Here is a 14741-nt window from a genome sequence, read left to right as displayed (position 1 = left end):
AAGAACGAAAAAAATATTGAAGATAGATAGAATTGACACGTGAACGTAAACTTCTCATAACCATAATTAACTTTTAATTTGCTAAATCATGATATATAATTGAGCTACCATAGTTTCATTGTAACCAAATAGTAGGCCTGAGATTTTATAGTAGGCTTGAGATTTTACAGCCTAAACGTTAGGTTCTTATGCGATAAGTAATTTTTTAACTTAAAATATTTTTTAAAATGGGATTAGTTCATCAAAAAACAAAATATGCAATTAACTAAAAAAATTCTATAATTTTTTAAATACCAAAACTATTTATTCGATCAAAAATATAAATTTTATTTTTCTATACTATATTTTTTAAATAATTTTCATATAAATTTACTTTACGCGTGTCTTATCCTAGTCTTCTTCTAAACTGTTCAATATATATATGTTCTTACATTTCTCTCTTATTGAAAAATATAATACCATCACCGTTAAGAAGTGAGAATCCAGCAAATATAGATCATTTCAAATTTTAGAAGTGGCGAGTTTGATTAGATCTTTACGAAGTGTCTTGCCGGATGGATTCTTTGGTATGGAGTTTATAAATGCGACTTTTCTTATCTTCTTATACGGTGCCACCTGCTCATCAAATAAAAAATATTCATCGTTTGAAGTTTGATATGTTCCACCCAAGTATAACTAAACTATAGTGTATATAAAAAAGACTATAGTGCATATATAAATGGGTGCCGTTTTTTGATTTTAGTGGTACCTGTTTAGACACGAAGTCAATAATTTGCTTCTCTGATAGGTTGCTCTCAATCTTTCGTGTCACGTAGGCCATCGGGTATTGTCCCGCTTCTTTATCAGGAAACCTTTGTGGTAGACAAAACATGAACTAAATAAAAATAACTTCACATTGTTATGTTTAAAAAAAAAAAGTTATATAAATGGGGTTTACGGAATAACAGCGGCATCTAGAATGTCTGGATGAGTAACCAAGAGAGCCTCTAGTTCGGCTGGAGGTACCTATTAGCCAAATCCAAACCATTAGTATTTTGTGCTTTTCAAGTTCATCACACCATTGAAAAAAAAAAAAAAAAAAAAAACACCATTGATACACATACGTAACGCTGGCTATAAAAGATATCTTTTTAACCTGATAGCCTTTGTATTTGATTAGTTCTTTCAACCGATCCACGACAAAAAGAAACCCATCTTCATCGATATAACAGATATCTCCAGTTTTTAGCCATCCTTCCAAATTAATGGTTTCATTTGTAGCTTCCTCGTTTTTAAAATAACCTTGTTAGCAAAAAAAAAACAAAAACAATTATAGTAAACTGCCAAATAACAATTATTTGGTTGGTGTAACGTTCCAACATTTACTTACCATCTCCAATGGCTTACTATAATTGTACTCCAATGGTACTCTATTTTAGAGTAGAAAATAGAATGATAAACAAAAAAAAAACAAATTACTCTATATTTGGACTAAACCTATTTTTCACTCTACTTTAGAGTGAGAAATAGAGTAATTGGATCATTTTTTACTCTAAACTCTATTTTAGAGTGAAAAATAGAGTGGGGTTGGAGATGCTCTTATATTGTTTTCTTGACAAATTTTATATATAACATTTACACTATATAATATACTAGCTAAATCTCTTACCATCTACCATTTTGAAACCATATGCGATACATACAAAAACCAAGAATTCACAATGAGATGAACCATTTAGCAAAATTCATCACTATCTAAAAACTAGAAGTCATATTAAATTAATATACTTGTTAATACAGAAAAGAGTTATATAGACTTGATTATAATGAAAAAAGTTGTTCAAAAGTAGATAATAATGAAAAAGTTATATTTTAAAACATCACATTACCTTTGGAAATAGAAGGCCCTCTGAGCCAGAGCTCGCCCGTTTGGTTCACACCCATGACCCGACCCGTATCCGGATCCACGATCCTCGCTTCCACACCGGGCGCCAACAACCCCACCGAGCCGTATCTCCGGCTCTCCTCCACCGTATCAATCGAAGCTCCTGCACCGTTGGATTCCGTCAAAGCGTATCCAGCTAAAATATCAACCGTCGGATATTTCTCCATGAACCCCTCCGTCACCTCCTTACTCAACGGCGCCCCACCGCATCTCACCGTCCTCAGCGAGCTCAGATCATACTTGGCCCTGATCACATCCGCCTCGTTAGTCATAGCTACCACAACCGGCGGCGTCAAAGCAAGAATGGTGGCACTGTACTTCTCAACGGCGGCCATCATACCGTGGAGGTCGAATCTCCGGAGAATCACCACCGTGGAACCCACTGCTACGGTGAACATAGTGAAGCAGAGTAGCCCATAGGTGTGGAACATGGGAACGGTGCAGAGGAACACCTCGCCTCCTATCCGTTTCTCCGAGACAAACCTCGCCACGGAGGCTGTTAAGTTCCGGTGAGACGTGATCACTCCTTTGCTCGGCCCCGTTGTGCCCGACGAGTAAAGCATCATCGCCGTGTCCTCCTCGTTGACTCGGTCTCTGACTCTTTGCCCCCTCCGTTCCTTCTTCATCATCTCGCTCACAGCCCCGACGACGTCGACTCCGCGAGTGGACCCCACGCGCTCGAGAACGACGGAGATACCGGAACCGGCGAGTTTGGGAGCCAGGTCGGCGGTTGTGAAGGCGAGAGTTGGGTTGCTGTCGGCGAGCTGTCTGGATATCTCGGCGGCGGTGTTGAGAGTGTTCGCGGTGGTGACGACGGCGCCGAGAGACATGACGGCGAGGGAGACGACGGGAATGTAGATAGAGTTGGGAGAGAGGATGAGGACGACGTGGCCTCTCTTTAATCCGATGTCATGGTGGAGACAGTCAGCGACGCGTTCGACGGCTGTCCAGAGTTCGGAGAAGCTTAACCGGTGGCCAGTGGCTGCGTCGATGAAGGCGGTGGTGCCGCGGTGAGGCTGAGAGGAGATGAAAGTGGTGACGTCAAGGGAAGGGTTCGCCGGGAGTGGCAATGGGTTGCGTTTGCTGTAGAATGTGGAGTTTGATTTGCAGAAACCGCTTCTGGAATCAATGAGAGATGCCATTTTTTTTTCTCTCCCAACACAATTCGAGGATAGATGTTAGTTTGGCTACTGATTATAATTAGGATGTAAAGAACTATAACTGAGTGAACTTTGCTTTTTTTGTTTTGTTTGATAATAACACAAGCCCTGTTCGTTTCATAGCCGCTTCCGGCGGCGGCTGCGTCAAAAAAAAGCTCTGTGACGGAGACAAAAATAACAAAGCCGTAGACGCAGAAAACCCAAAGCAGTCACTAATACATTGTCGGAGACGCAGAAACTTAGACGCTGATGACGCTGATTTCTTCCGCGTCCGTGATATTAGCTAGTAGTTGTCGCCGCGACTGAAAATCAGTGAATCGTGCTTCACCGGTGGCGTGTGTTTCTGTCATTGAAAGCTTAATTTTTTGACGCAACCGCTGGAGTCAGCGTTGAAGAAACGAACATGGCTACATTAGCTGATTCGATTATAGCTTCGAATCGAAGCCTTCGATGACCATCGTCTCGCCCCGTCCTGCAGTTAACACTTAACAGTAACAAAAATCTCTATATGTACTATATATGTATACATTTTTATAACTGTTAAAATCACACCACAGTTGAACCGCTTGTTCCGCACCGCTCAAACCGCACCATTCGGAGCCTATGATAAGATAGATTATCTGAAAAAGTTAACTAGCTAGACTGTCCACTAGCGTGCACCCCGAAAAGGATTTAGCTGTGGGGGCCTTGGCGAGATCCTAATGATTAAGATGGCCCAACGAAAGCATAATGATTTGTCGCCCTGAAGTAAAACGGAGGGTTCTAGCTACCGTGCACATGTGGGTGTTCCTGGAAAGTGTGTAAAACCACTTCATGAACTCGAGTCTTGGCCAGTAGCGAACCCAAATTGTTTTTTTTTTTTTTTTTGAGGAGTTAAAAATATAAAAAAGTCATAGAGGGTCTTGAACCCAGATTGTATGGTTCATTAATACACTTTTCAGTCAAATATGCTACTATCAATAATAAAATACTTGTTTACAAACCCTGATTTATATCATTTTTGTGGTGTTAGGTGAACCCACTTTCTTTTGCGTTGGTTCACCCCTGGTCTTGGTGATAGTCAGTGCCTGCCTTTGGCATGTGCACAAGGTACTTATGCACAGGATCTCACAAAAATTATAAATTTTTAGCAAGAATTTAGGGTCTTCTTCTTACAGATTTAAAAGCCCTATTTACCAATTCTTTTTATTGGTCTTGTAAAAATAAAAAAAATTGCACAGGGTCTTCTTACATGTTTGTATTTTATAATTTGGTATATATAAAATATGTTTCACATAATTTAAACGTAGCTTTCAATATAATTTACTAGTGTTAAAAAAAATATGAGTTTACTAAATATCATCAAAATATATTAAAATATTAAAAAAATGTAAATATATATATATGGATATAAGATAAACAATACAATGGTTTATTTGTAATTATATAAATATATACATATAAATTATTAATTTATGATTTATATGAGACTAAATATATATATAGGATTTTAAAAAAAAATTTATTTTATTGATTTGTGTTATATTTTGAACTGGTTTGGTTTCGAATTGGAGAAATTTATTAATATATCATGTTTATTAATTTATCGAGTATTTATTTATAAAAAAATTTCTATATTGTTTTTTTGCCAATCATAAATATTCTAAGCGAACTGAACATTGATTCGTCAAACCTAAACAGTGAAACAATAGTTACAAAAGGAGGGTGAAACAGTAACTAACGCTATGTTTTTTTTTTCTGTTCAAAAAGAGTTTACTAGTTCCACGTTATGTTTTTCTTCTCTTTTTTGTTCTTTTTTTTTTGTAACTGAAATTTTTTTCGTTCTTCTTCTAATTCTTTTTCGTGCTTCAGATTTGATTACCAACAAGTTTAGATCAAGTGAACCTAAAATCTACTATGATATATAGCCAGTTCTAAAATGTTGGGAGCCAAACATAATTTAGTAATGTTCTATAAATATTTTTATAAATTTGGGAGTCGAATGTTAATGTTTCATTGCATAGACCTAACATGATATAACGTGATTCAATCAAAAATTTGTATACCGCGTGTTTACATTTTCTTTGTTAATGTTATCTTTGTGTCATAATTTGGATCTGAATTCAAAGTATGTGTGTGTGAATTGTAGACGACAACATATATATTTGGTTTTAGTCACAATATATAAAATGTTATAGATCTTTACAATTTTAACTTTGACAGTTATCTGCTTAAAGTTCATGTTTGTGAACTTTTTTAAAAAGTAATATCAACGAATATTTTAGGGCAATTCTTTTAAATAGTCTTTTTTTTTTAAGTTTTTATCACAAAAATAACATTCGAGAAAAAATGACCAAAATAATTTTTTTTTTCATTTTTCATTTTGATTTTTTTTTTAATTTGAAATTTTATCCCCAAAACTCCACCATTTAAATATAAACTCTAAATTTAGATTAATTAAGTCTAGGCTAAAAATATAATTTATCTTTTCATAAAACTTATTTTGATCATTTTATTTATTAAAACTGTTTTTGTAAAGATAAAATAAAAAATAAACTATTCTAGAGAATTTTTTAATATTTTATAAGGCAAACAATAAAAAGCTACGCATTACGTAGCCTATGACATGTAGTGTAGTACAGAATCCATGAATTGGTTTTACTCGAAATGGATTTTACTCGAATGGATTTTATTTGTTATTATATTTTGCTCTGGATTTAGTGTGCTTGTAATTCTTTTAGATTTGCTCTATGACGTGAGCTTATAGTTGGAATAATTATTTTGGTATAAAGCCATACGCACTATCATTTTAAAGAGTACTTCATTTTAAATAAAGATTTCTAAGAGCATCTCTATCTCCATTCCATAATTTACTGCAAAATCGAGTGGAAAATAGAGTAATAAAAAAACAAAAAAGTGATTACTCCATAAATAGAGATATTTTTTATTTTTTGTTCATACTCCATTTTCCACTCTATTTTTGAAGTAAATTATGGAGTAAAGATGGAGATGTCCTAAAAGTTTTTGTCCATATTCATAAAATTGGTATAGTCAGCATCATCATCACGTGATTCACGTCGGGACTTTTAGTTGGTCGTTGTTATGATGCAGGATCGCCTATTATAATTTTTAATTATCATGTGAGTAGAGTATTTGATTCCATTAGTGGAACTGAACAAAAATAAGAGAGCAGAGAGTTTTTTTTATAATTTTTGTAAACTTTAATTAGCTAAGAATAAGGGACCAAAAAAAAAAAAAGAATAAGGGACCCTAATAATAATAATATAGTCGGACTTAAAATTTGGCACTGAGCATATATTTGATCGTAAACACTTTTGTAAGTTGTAGCCACTTGTATGGTGCTACTTGTATTTTTCCTTAAAGTATCTTTAACTATAATTTACTCTAAAATGAAGTTTGAAATAAGAAATGCTTCAATTTCATTCTATTTTTTTACTTCATAATAGAGTTAACATTGAATAATAGAGTTAACATTGAGTTAATTCATAAACAGAATAATTCTTTTATTTTTTTGTTCATTGTTTTATTCACTTCAAAATATAATAAAGTTGAACCAAAGTCAATTTTATTATATAGTTACGCTATTTTGGAGGAAAAAATAAAATTTATATTGCAAATGCTCTTAGAGAGTAGAATACGCCATTGGAAACTGTCATGCTTGTTTGTCTGGAAATTTGTAAATCGCCAAACTTTTATGAACTAGAAAACTGTTTCTGGTAAAATAAAGATGGTGGTGTTGTTGTGACTTACGGGATAACTGCGGCATCAACAATTTGAGGATGAGCGAGCAACAAAGCCTCTTAGCTCAGCTGGAGGGACCTATACAATGATCACTAAAACAAATTTAGTACGATTCAATTTCTTTACTAGATCAAGCACAAGTCTGGAGAATTTGTAGAGTCTGTCAGATGGAGCGACACTTTTTAATATACTACATCTCAACATGCTTACAGACACACATAATCATAGATATTACTTATTGGTTCACATAACAAACAAGGTCAGGTTTCTGCAACATGCTCGATGTGTCTTTGCTCTGCACATTGTCGTTGCTGATCATCAAAATGTTCTGAGGAGACTTAATCTCATGTTCATGATCTGAATACATACAAAGGCATATAAAAATATATCCATATCTCTACTCTCAACAATAAATACTCATTTTTAAAACTCTTCCAAGAACACAAGGGTAACATACCAAATCAAACTGGTACACTACGTGTTCATATCAAGTTAAGTTCCTCATAAGTCTGTTTCAAATTTGGAGCTAATTTCTCCATACATTTGAAAATTTGTTCCATGATAAACTTCACATATAAATTCCCCATTACTTCAACAGATGGCACTCTCTACATCTTCCTATGCATTTTCTGCTCTTCCTCCTCTAACATCACAAGTTTTCTCTCTATATCCTTATGTCTCCACCATTAAGATTCCTCTGCTCCTCCAATTCCATCCTCTGTTTCTCCACCTGATGGTTTACATGCATCACCATTGCGCATACGCGTCTGTAAACTCCTCTTCTTTATATGATCCCTCGAGGGCTTGTGACCAACTTTGATAACACCAAACAGTGGTGCCTCTTCTGAGAGATCTGTTTTTGGTTCTTGAGATTCTTTCTTCAGATATTTTTTTAGCCAACTGTTCAAGGCCTTAATGATTTCGGACATAAATGATAATGATTTCAATCAAATGTCTCTAGCAGAAGTGAATGTTTAGTCAGTTTATCAGCGAGGGAAAATGGCTTTTTTCGACCCAAACAATTTCAGTCGCCCAAATACGATATGAACAAATGATCAGTGCTAAATATGATCTCAACTCAATTATAGTTCAAAAATACTATCTAAACTTTTTAAAACGTGCTAAAATCTACATTGACCGTAATATAAGTTAATCAATCGTTAAAAAACAAAACAACGTCGTTTTGATTTAATCTTTTTGTAAACAAATATACTCATTATGGGATTCAAACCCATGCAGTAATACACTTTAGAAGTGACACTCTAACCACTTGACTAAAGTAAATGTTTGATATATAATTACAAATTTGAAACTATATATAATACTATACTTTTTCGTTTTCTCCAATTAAAACTTTGGTGATAGTTATTTCTGATTTGTATAAGTACATTAACATGTTTTTTTAATTTTCATATCTTTAATAAACTTATATTATACTAAAATATAAATAATAAAATATTTTAAATGATACAAAATTAAATATACTTAAAATTTGAAACTATTTATAAAGTTTCTTATATAAATTATTTTAATTTTAAAAATTAATATAATATATTTGTGATATTTGTTCAAAATGTTGGTTGCGTTAAAAGGACTGATCTTAACTTTCTTTCACTGAAATATTTTGTTCAAAATATTAGACACATTTAGCAAGAACTAAAATATATTAAAACATAAAATATATAGTGCACTATTTTAATTTTTTTAAATAAAATAAAAATACCATTCAAGTTTAAAAAAAATTAAAATAATTTATATGATAAATTTTTATAAATAGTTTCAAAATTTGAGTATTTAACTTTGTATCATTTAAAATATTTTATTATTTATATTTTAGTATAATATAAGTTTATTAAATATATGTTAATTAAAAACTCAAAATTTTGAGTATTTAACTTTGTATCATTTAAAATATTTTATTATTTATATTTTAGTATAATATAAGTTTATTAAATATATGTTAATTAAAAAACATGTTAATGTATTTATACAAATAAAAAATAATTATCACCAAAGTTATAATTGGAGAAGATGAAAAAGTATAGTAGTATATATAGTTTCAAATTTGTAGTTATATATCAAACATTTAATTTAATCTAGTGATTAGAGTGTTTTTTATGGGTTCAAATCCTTGAGTGAACATATTTTAAAAAAAGATTAAACCAAAACGATGTCGTTTTATTTTTTTAAACGGTTGATTAACTTCTGTTATAATCAATGTAGATTTATACACGTTTTAAAAAGTTTAAAAAATATTTTTGAATTATAATTGAGTCGATCCTGTGTCGATTGATCATTTGTCTTATTTGGTGACTGAAATTGTTTGGGTGGAAAAGCTCTTTTCCCGTATCAGCGACGTGGTTCATATGATTGACTTCCTATTGGGCCTCGCCTGATTTCTTGTAGAGTTGTCAAACAGTAAAGCCCATTACCATAAGATAAGCCCATCACCTATGGTAGAGAGAATAGAGCATTCGAAACGAACGTTTCGAGTCTTTGAAAGAAGCAAAACTAAAGACATGGATCAGAGTTCAGGTGTTAAGTGACGAGTATAAAGAAAGATTCATGTGTGTGTTGAGCTGCTTGGTGTCTCTTTAAGTCGTCAGGAGAAGATAGACAAGCCCTTTTAGATATTCCACTATTTCAGATCCTCCCAGCTTCGAAGTTCCAAAGACTCTATCCACAAAAGTGATCGGCACCTGCAGATAAAGATGAGAATCAGAGGAATCATATGAATAACGAATGCTTTAAAAGGAATCAAAATCACAAATGGATTTCTATACAAAGAAGAGAGAGAGACCTCTTCGATATGGTATCCTTTTCTGGTAGCACGAACAATCATCTCCATCTGAAAAACATAACCTTTACTCACACATGAACTTATCACGTCCTCAAGCACTGATTTCTTGTATAGCCTTTCAAATAAAAAAAAAGGTGTGAAGGTGTCAGTCAAATGAATCAGGAAAAATAAAGCAACAAATTCATTGGAATTTACCGGAAGGATCCGGTTAAATCAGATACACCAGGCCACAAAAGGGTTTGAGCTAGCACATTTGCTCCTCTGCTTGTGAGTTTACGCATAAGATTCCACCCGTGTACACCACCACCTTTCACATATCGTGTACCCGTTACTATACTTGCATTTGTCTCTAGTTGTTTCCTTCAAGAAATGCACAACAAAAAACAGTCAAACTACTGGAAATCATTATAAGCTCTTATGTGGGTTGTAAGAGATGAAGAAACTCTACTTACTTGATGAAACTTGGCAAATACTTTGGCTGCACAAGAAAAAAGTTGAGTCAGCGCAACAAAAATGACAAGAAAACAAGATAACTCAGCTGGTGGCTCTTACATGATGTGAAAGATCAGCATCCATGATCACAACGAAATCACCTGTAGCATGCTTCAAACCATGGATATACGCAGTTCCTGAAATTGATCATGCAAAGAAGATTAATAACCACGTGCACATTCCAAAGCAAAGTTATAGAAGATGATGATGGGTGTGACAGATACAAACCCAAACCGAGCTTCTTGGCTCTAGCTCTTAGAAGCTGCATCATAACAAAGACGAACACAGAGCTCAACTAAACAGAAAAATGCCCAAAAAAACAACATATTCAAGTCCTAACTCGTCATTGTACTCACAATGCGGTCTTCACCATACAAATGCTGAAGTTGCTTGACGATTTCTTGAGTGCCATCAGGACTCCCATCATCAACAACAATTATCTCAAAATCAACATCCCTACATCATACAACAAGTGACTGATTCTCAATTAACATTAACCAGAGAAAGATTCTACTCAACAAACGCAAAACGATTCATCTCTTATAAAGCTGCCACAGCTAGAATCGATTGCGAGATTACAAAACCTAGCTTACGAGATGATATCACCGAGTACTAGCTCATGTGCACAAACAACAATAATCAAATCTGGATCTGCGACGTAGAACCATGATCCATAACGAGAGATGCTGCATCGCTAATATGGCGATCAGAATCGAATTCGAGCCAATTGCGATAGAGAATATCGATTTTACCGGAGATGCTTGAAAATGAGGTAGACGATGAGAGCGATATTGAGGCGCTCGTTGTAGGTAGGAACGATTATGCTATACTTGTGCTTTCCCTCCTCTCCTTTCGTCTCATTCTGGTCCGCCATAGCACCCGATCAATAACGCGAGCTTCCTTCGTCGTCTTAACCTCCCCGATCGGCTCTCCGTGAAATCAACCGTCGTCTCTGTGACTCTCTGTACGGAAAAGTAAAGTCTAAAGTACTCAATTAATGTTAGAATAATATAAGGAGTGAAAAAGCAATTTATAAAACAGGGCCTTAAGTGATTAATGGGCTTTATGTAAAGCCCAATTCGTAATAGAGCTGTAAAAGAGCTTGAGCATATCTTCATTCGTGGCAGCAAAGTCAGGTGTGCTTTATGCTCATGGGATCATCATTCTTATATGGATTAGTAGTCATTGACCTATGGAGAGATCTTGACAGGTTTATGGTCATACCAGACATCCTCAAGCATGCTCCCATGTTCAAGCGCTTAGATGCTCGAATCAAGGTATCTGCTTTCTGATACCCTTGATGTTAGCGTCTCTATATAATACTTTAATTGATGCAGGGAAAGTGTGACAACCCGCCCCGTTGGGGTCGGTGCGCTGCAGCGCTGTGAGCCTGGGGCCCACGAGGCAGGTAGTTCCCATGGGGCGGGTTGTCACAGAAAAGGCGGATCACTGGGTGTTGGCAGAGGTAGAGCTGCAATGCGAGGAAAAGTTAGTGATTGGTTTAACTCTCAAGACACCTTGTTTCTTCTTTTGTCACTACTAATTGTTCTATCCTTGAATCTCTGTGATGTTATTGTAAAGGCTCCTGCTACTGGACGTGGAACCGGAGGAAGAGGAGCTGTACCACCTGTGAGGAGATGATCCGTCAACATATTCTGTGACTAAGCCAGCCTCTCCTGCTTTTGCTATGTATTACTTTAAGGTTCACTTGTTAAAACGAATATTATCCTCTTAACAAGTAGAAGGCTAACTAGAGTGAAAGATATCTCCAGATGCACTATTAGTTCTATAGTTTTGGGTCCAACAAAATTTCCTTATGATATGTTTTTCTCATTCTCCATTTCTAGCAATTGATGGGACGAGATAATGAACATAACAAGCAGGTCACAGTGACTTAAATCTGTTAGTCATGCATTTGAATGAGGAGTATTATATCATTTTCTTCTTTGGGAAATTAAAATAGTATTTTATTTTTTTTGTAGAGAGAACAATACACAAGTACTATGTAAGATTAGCATGTATAGGTTGCTTCGTGTGTGTGATCATAGTTTATGAGCCTCCTCGTTCTCTTGCAGTTTCTTTAGTTCACCAACTTGTTCTTGCGGCTTAACTTTATGTACACCTTTCAGTTTCTTTCTTGTGGACTGCTGATACATGACTCCACCAAACATACAGATCAAGAGTCCCAAAGTTCCAATGAAACTCGAGTGCTTATCCCATATAACCAAATTGATCGCAACCGTCAACAGTTTATTCACAATGCCAAGAACCGTAAACCCTGTAGCAGAAATCCCTCGGCGACACGAAAAACCAAAGAAAGAGATGGCCAAACCGAATAAACAAGATAGTCCCACAGGGAAAACCACTGGGAAAGTGTACCAATCAGGCTTCTCAGTGCTCCCATGCCTTAGTTTCTGCAACTCTCCCATTATAACCAGCTCAAGTGGGAACAAGAGAAGAGCCTCGAGGTTGTTGTAAAGCACAAGACCCCAGGTGTTTAACCCTATGGTCGTAACCACGTGCTTGATGTAGACAAGATCTATAGACATGCTCACAAGATACGCAATAGCCCAGCTATATGCTGTGATGGTAAACTGGTAATCAGTGAGCACGTAGAGCAAGCTTCCTCCAAGGATGGTAGCCAGAGAGATCCATGTTCTGAAAGAAGGCCAAGGACGGTTCAAGAAAAGGGTCTCTCCAATGGCGACGAATATAGGAACAGCAGAACGAAACACGATGAAAGTGTCGACGTTAGAGTGGAGTAGAAGCTCACTGTTGGTGAAAAGTGACATGTAAAAGATGATAGCTGCAGGAAGAAACCTCCACATGGTTACGAGGTTGAGAGGATCGTGCTCGATGAGGTTAAACTGGCCACAGAGTAAGACACCGACCACGCTTGTGAAGTACTGAAGAGCGGTGAGTGCACCAGGGTAAGGGAATTTCATGATTGCCCATTTGTTGATGATTGTGAGAAGAGAAGCTGAGATGCAATAACCAGTAGCTACACCATACACAGAGGCTTGATGAAGCAAATCACTGTATCTAGGTTCAGTTGCTTGAACCACACGGTTCCAGTTATTCATCGAGAAACTGTAGGAAGGAAGCAAAACCTAGTTTTAGAAATAATAACGAGTGTTATATGTTGGAGCCAAATGAGGTTTAAATCGCCAGAGATTAGAGCTGGTCGGTGAAATAAGAGAGAAGCACTCCAAGAACTATGTCACCTTCAGATACCCTATTTGGGGTGCTAACGTCTTTAACTGATAAATCTATATTTATGCCTTTTTTAAGTCTCATGTAATGAATATTTGTATGTTTTTGACAAGTTTACAATCCGGGGGTCTCCAATAATTAAACTCAACAATAAATATCTGGATAATGCTTTTGTAACTACTCCGTGTCTCTGTTTGCTTTCGAGAATAGTTTCACCTAATCGTTTTATGGTTTCATTAGTTATATGAGGAAGAAGAGAGTATTGTCAACTACATTCAAGCTTCTTGTTGCTGCAAGATCAATTCCCGAAAAAAAAAGATTTTAGAAACCCTACATGATCTTCATGTTCTCATCAGATCAGGAACCAGACCTATGAACTCATCTCTTTGGTCCAGTCACCTGAACAGCCACAAAAGATGATTGAACTAAGTAAGGCCTTGTGGATCCAGCAAGGCAAACAGATCATACTCAAAATTTTAGCAATATTATTCTTATTTATATATGAAAACATACCAATCAACCACTCCGATGATGAAACTACTTGCCGTTTCATGTTTCTCTAAAGATCAGACTATTTTTACATGATCACACTGATTTTTCTAAATATCATCACCACCATCAAAGATACTCATATTTTATAAGCCTATCTATTAATAATAGCAATCTCAATTAATTCAAAAGGTTGTGAATCTACTTATGTTGAAAGGTTGTATCTTTTATAAAAAATATTTAAAAGATTGTGTCTTTTGTAAAAAATATCTAAAATGTTGTGTCTTTTCTAAAAGTTTAATATTAGAAAATTGTGTATTTTCTAAAAATTGTCTAAAAGTTGTGACTATTTATATATATATATATATATATATATATATATATATCTTTTAAAAAGTGAAAAGCTGTGATTATTCTTATAAATATCTTTTCAAAATAACTACTGTTATAAAATTTTAACTCTCTCTCTCTCTTTATCGTTAAACCATTCAGGAAACAAAGCATATATAAGATTGCTTTTGCAGATTTATAGGTATTTGCTAGCTACCTACTGGGCAAACGAAAGCGTACGCAAAGCTCTTCAAATCAAGAAGCTATATAAGACTGTTCATTTCAAAGAGTTTAGTAAAGAAGCGCTGTCAAGTTTTTTAAGATCTATAATTGTAGTAGAGCATAGGGAGATGGATACGATGTAATTTGGATATTCCTGTAACGACATTATAAGTAATGTACCTTACCATATGGATAATAGCATCAATGGCTATTGTTCTCTCATCTTCAGGTCAGAGTTTTTTTCTCCCACCAAGATTCAAAATCTTTATGTAAATATTTGTGTGGTTTTGTGTGAACATTGGTGATCACGATATGACAGTACCTTACATTGGGACTCAAGCTTGGATAAGATCTCTCAACTATTCGGTTA

The 14741-nt window shown here is 35.1% G+C and overlaps 3 protein-coding genes and 1 long non-coding RNA gene across 5 annotated transcripts; 1 reads left to right on the top strand and 3 right to left on the bottom strand.

Moving 5' to 3' along the window:
* Positions 1 to 396: 396 nt before the first annotated feature.
* On the bottom strand, positions 397 to 3499 carry LOC106358228 (OPC-6:CoA ligase-like). Its single transcript, XM_013797976.3, has 5 exons — positions 1869 to 3499; positions 1136 to 1281; positions 938 to 1005; positions 749 to 851; positions 397 to 615 (listed from the first exon to the last, which is right to left on the bottom strand). Exons 1-5 carry the CDS (start codon positions 3064 to 3066, stop codon positions 502 to 504), a joined length of 1629 nt encoding a protein of 542 aa, XP_013653430.1. The 5' UTR covers positions 3067 to 3499; the 3' UTR covers positions 397 to 501.
* A 5742-nt stretch (positions 3500 to 9241) lies between these two features.
* Positions 9242 to 11126, bottom strand: LOC106358230 (dolichol-phosphate mannosyltransferase subunit 1). 2 transcript variants are annotated; one of them, XM_048736800.1, is made up of 9 exons: positions 10870 to 11118; positions 10711 to 10803; positions 10474 to 10573; positions 10346 to 10379; positions 10178 to 10254; positions 10078 to 10103; positions 9821 to 9985; positions 9626 to 9740; positions 9242 to 9524 (listed from the first exon to the last, which is right to left on the bottom strand). In XM_048736800.1, exons 1-9 carry the CDS (start codon positions 10989 to 10991, stop codon positions 9420 to 9422), a joined length of 837 nt encoding a protein of 278 aa, XP_048592757.1. In that variant the 5' UTR covers positions 10992 to 11118; the 3' UTR covers positions 9242 to 9419. The 2 variants fall into 2 exon arrangements, with proteins under 2 accessions (XP_048592757.1, XP_013653431.1); XM_013797977.3 differs by lacking the exon at positions 10711 to 10803 and having other exon boundaries at positions 10870 to 11126.
* A 72-nt stretch (positions 11127 to 11198) lies between these two features.
* Positions 11199 to 11880, top strand: LOC125576528. Its single transcript, XR_007314939.1, has 4 exons — positions 11199 to 11253; positions 11328 to 11461; positions 11559 to 11605; positions 11699 to 11880. It is a non-coding gene; the product is annotated as an uncharacterized LOC125576528 (long non-coding RNA).
* A 189-nt stretch (positions 11881 to 12069) lies between these two features.
* Positions 12070 to 13242, bottom strand: LOC106356433 (GDP-mannose transporter GONST3-like). Its single transcript, XM_013796190.3, has one exon. The coding sequence runs from the start codon at positions 13198 to 13200 to the stop codon at positions 12160 to 12162; it is 1041 nt and encodes a 346-aa protein (XP_013651644.1). The 5' UTR covers positions 13201 to 13242; the 3' UTR covers positions 12070 to 12159.
* Between the last annotated feature and the right edge of the window lie 1499 nt (positions 13243 to 14741).

The sequence above is a fragment of the Brassica napus genome, chromosome A7, assembly GCF_020379485.1.
Source record: "Brassica napus cultivar Da-Ae chromosome A7, Da-Ae, whole genome shotgun sequence".
Classification (NCBI taxonomy): Eukaryota; Viridiplantae; Streptophyta; class Magnoliopsida; order Brassicales; family Brassicaceae; genus Brassica; species Brassica napus.
Note: the sequence above shows the minus strand (reverse complement) of the source record. Positions and strands in the feature narration are given on the sequence as shown.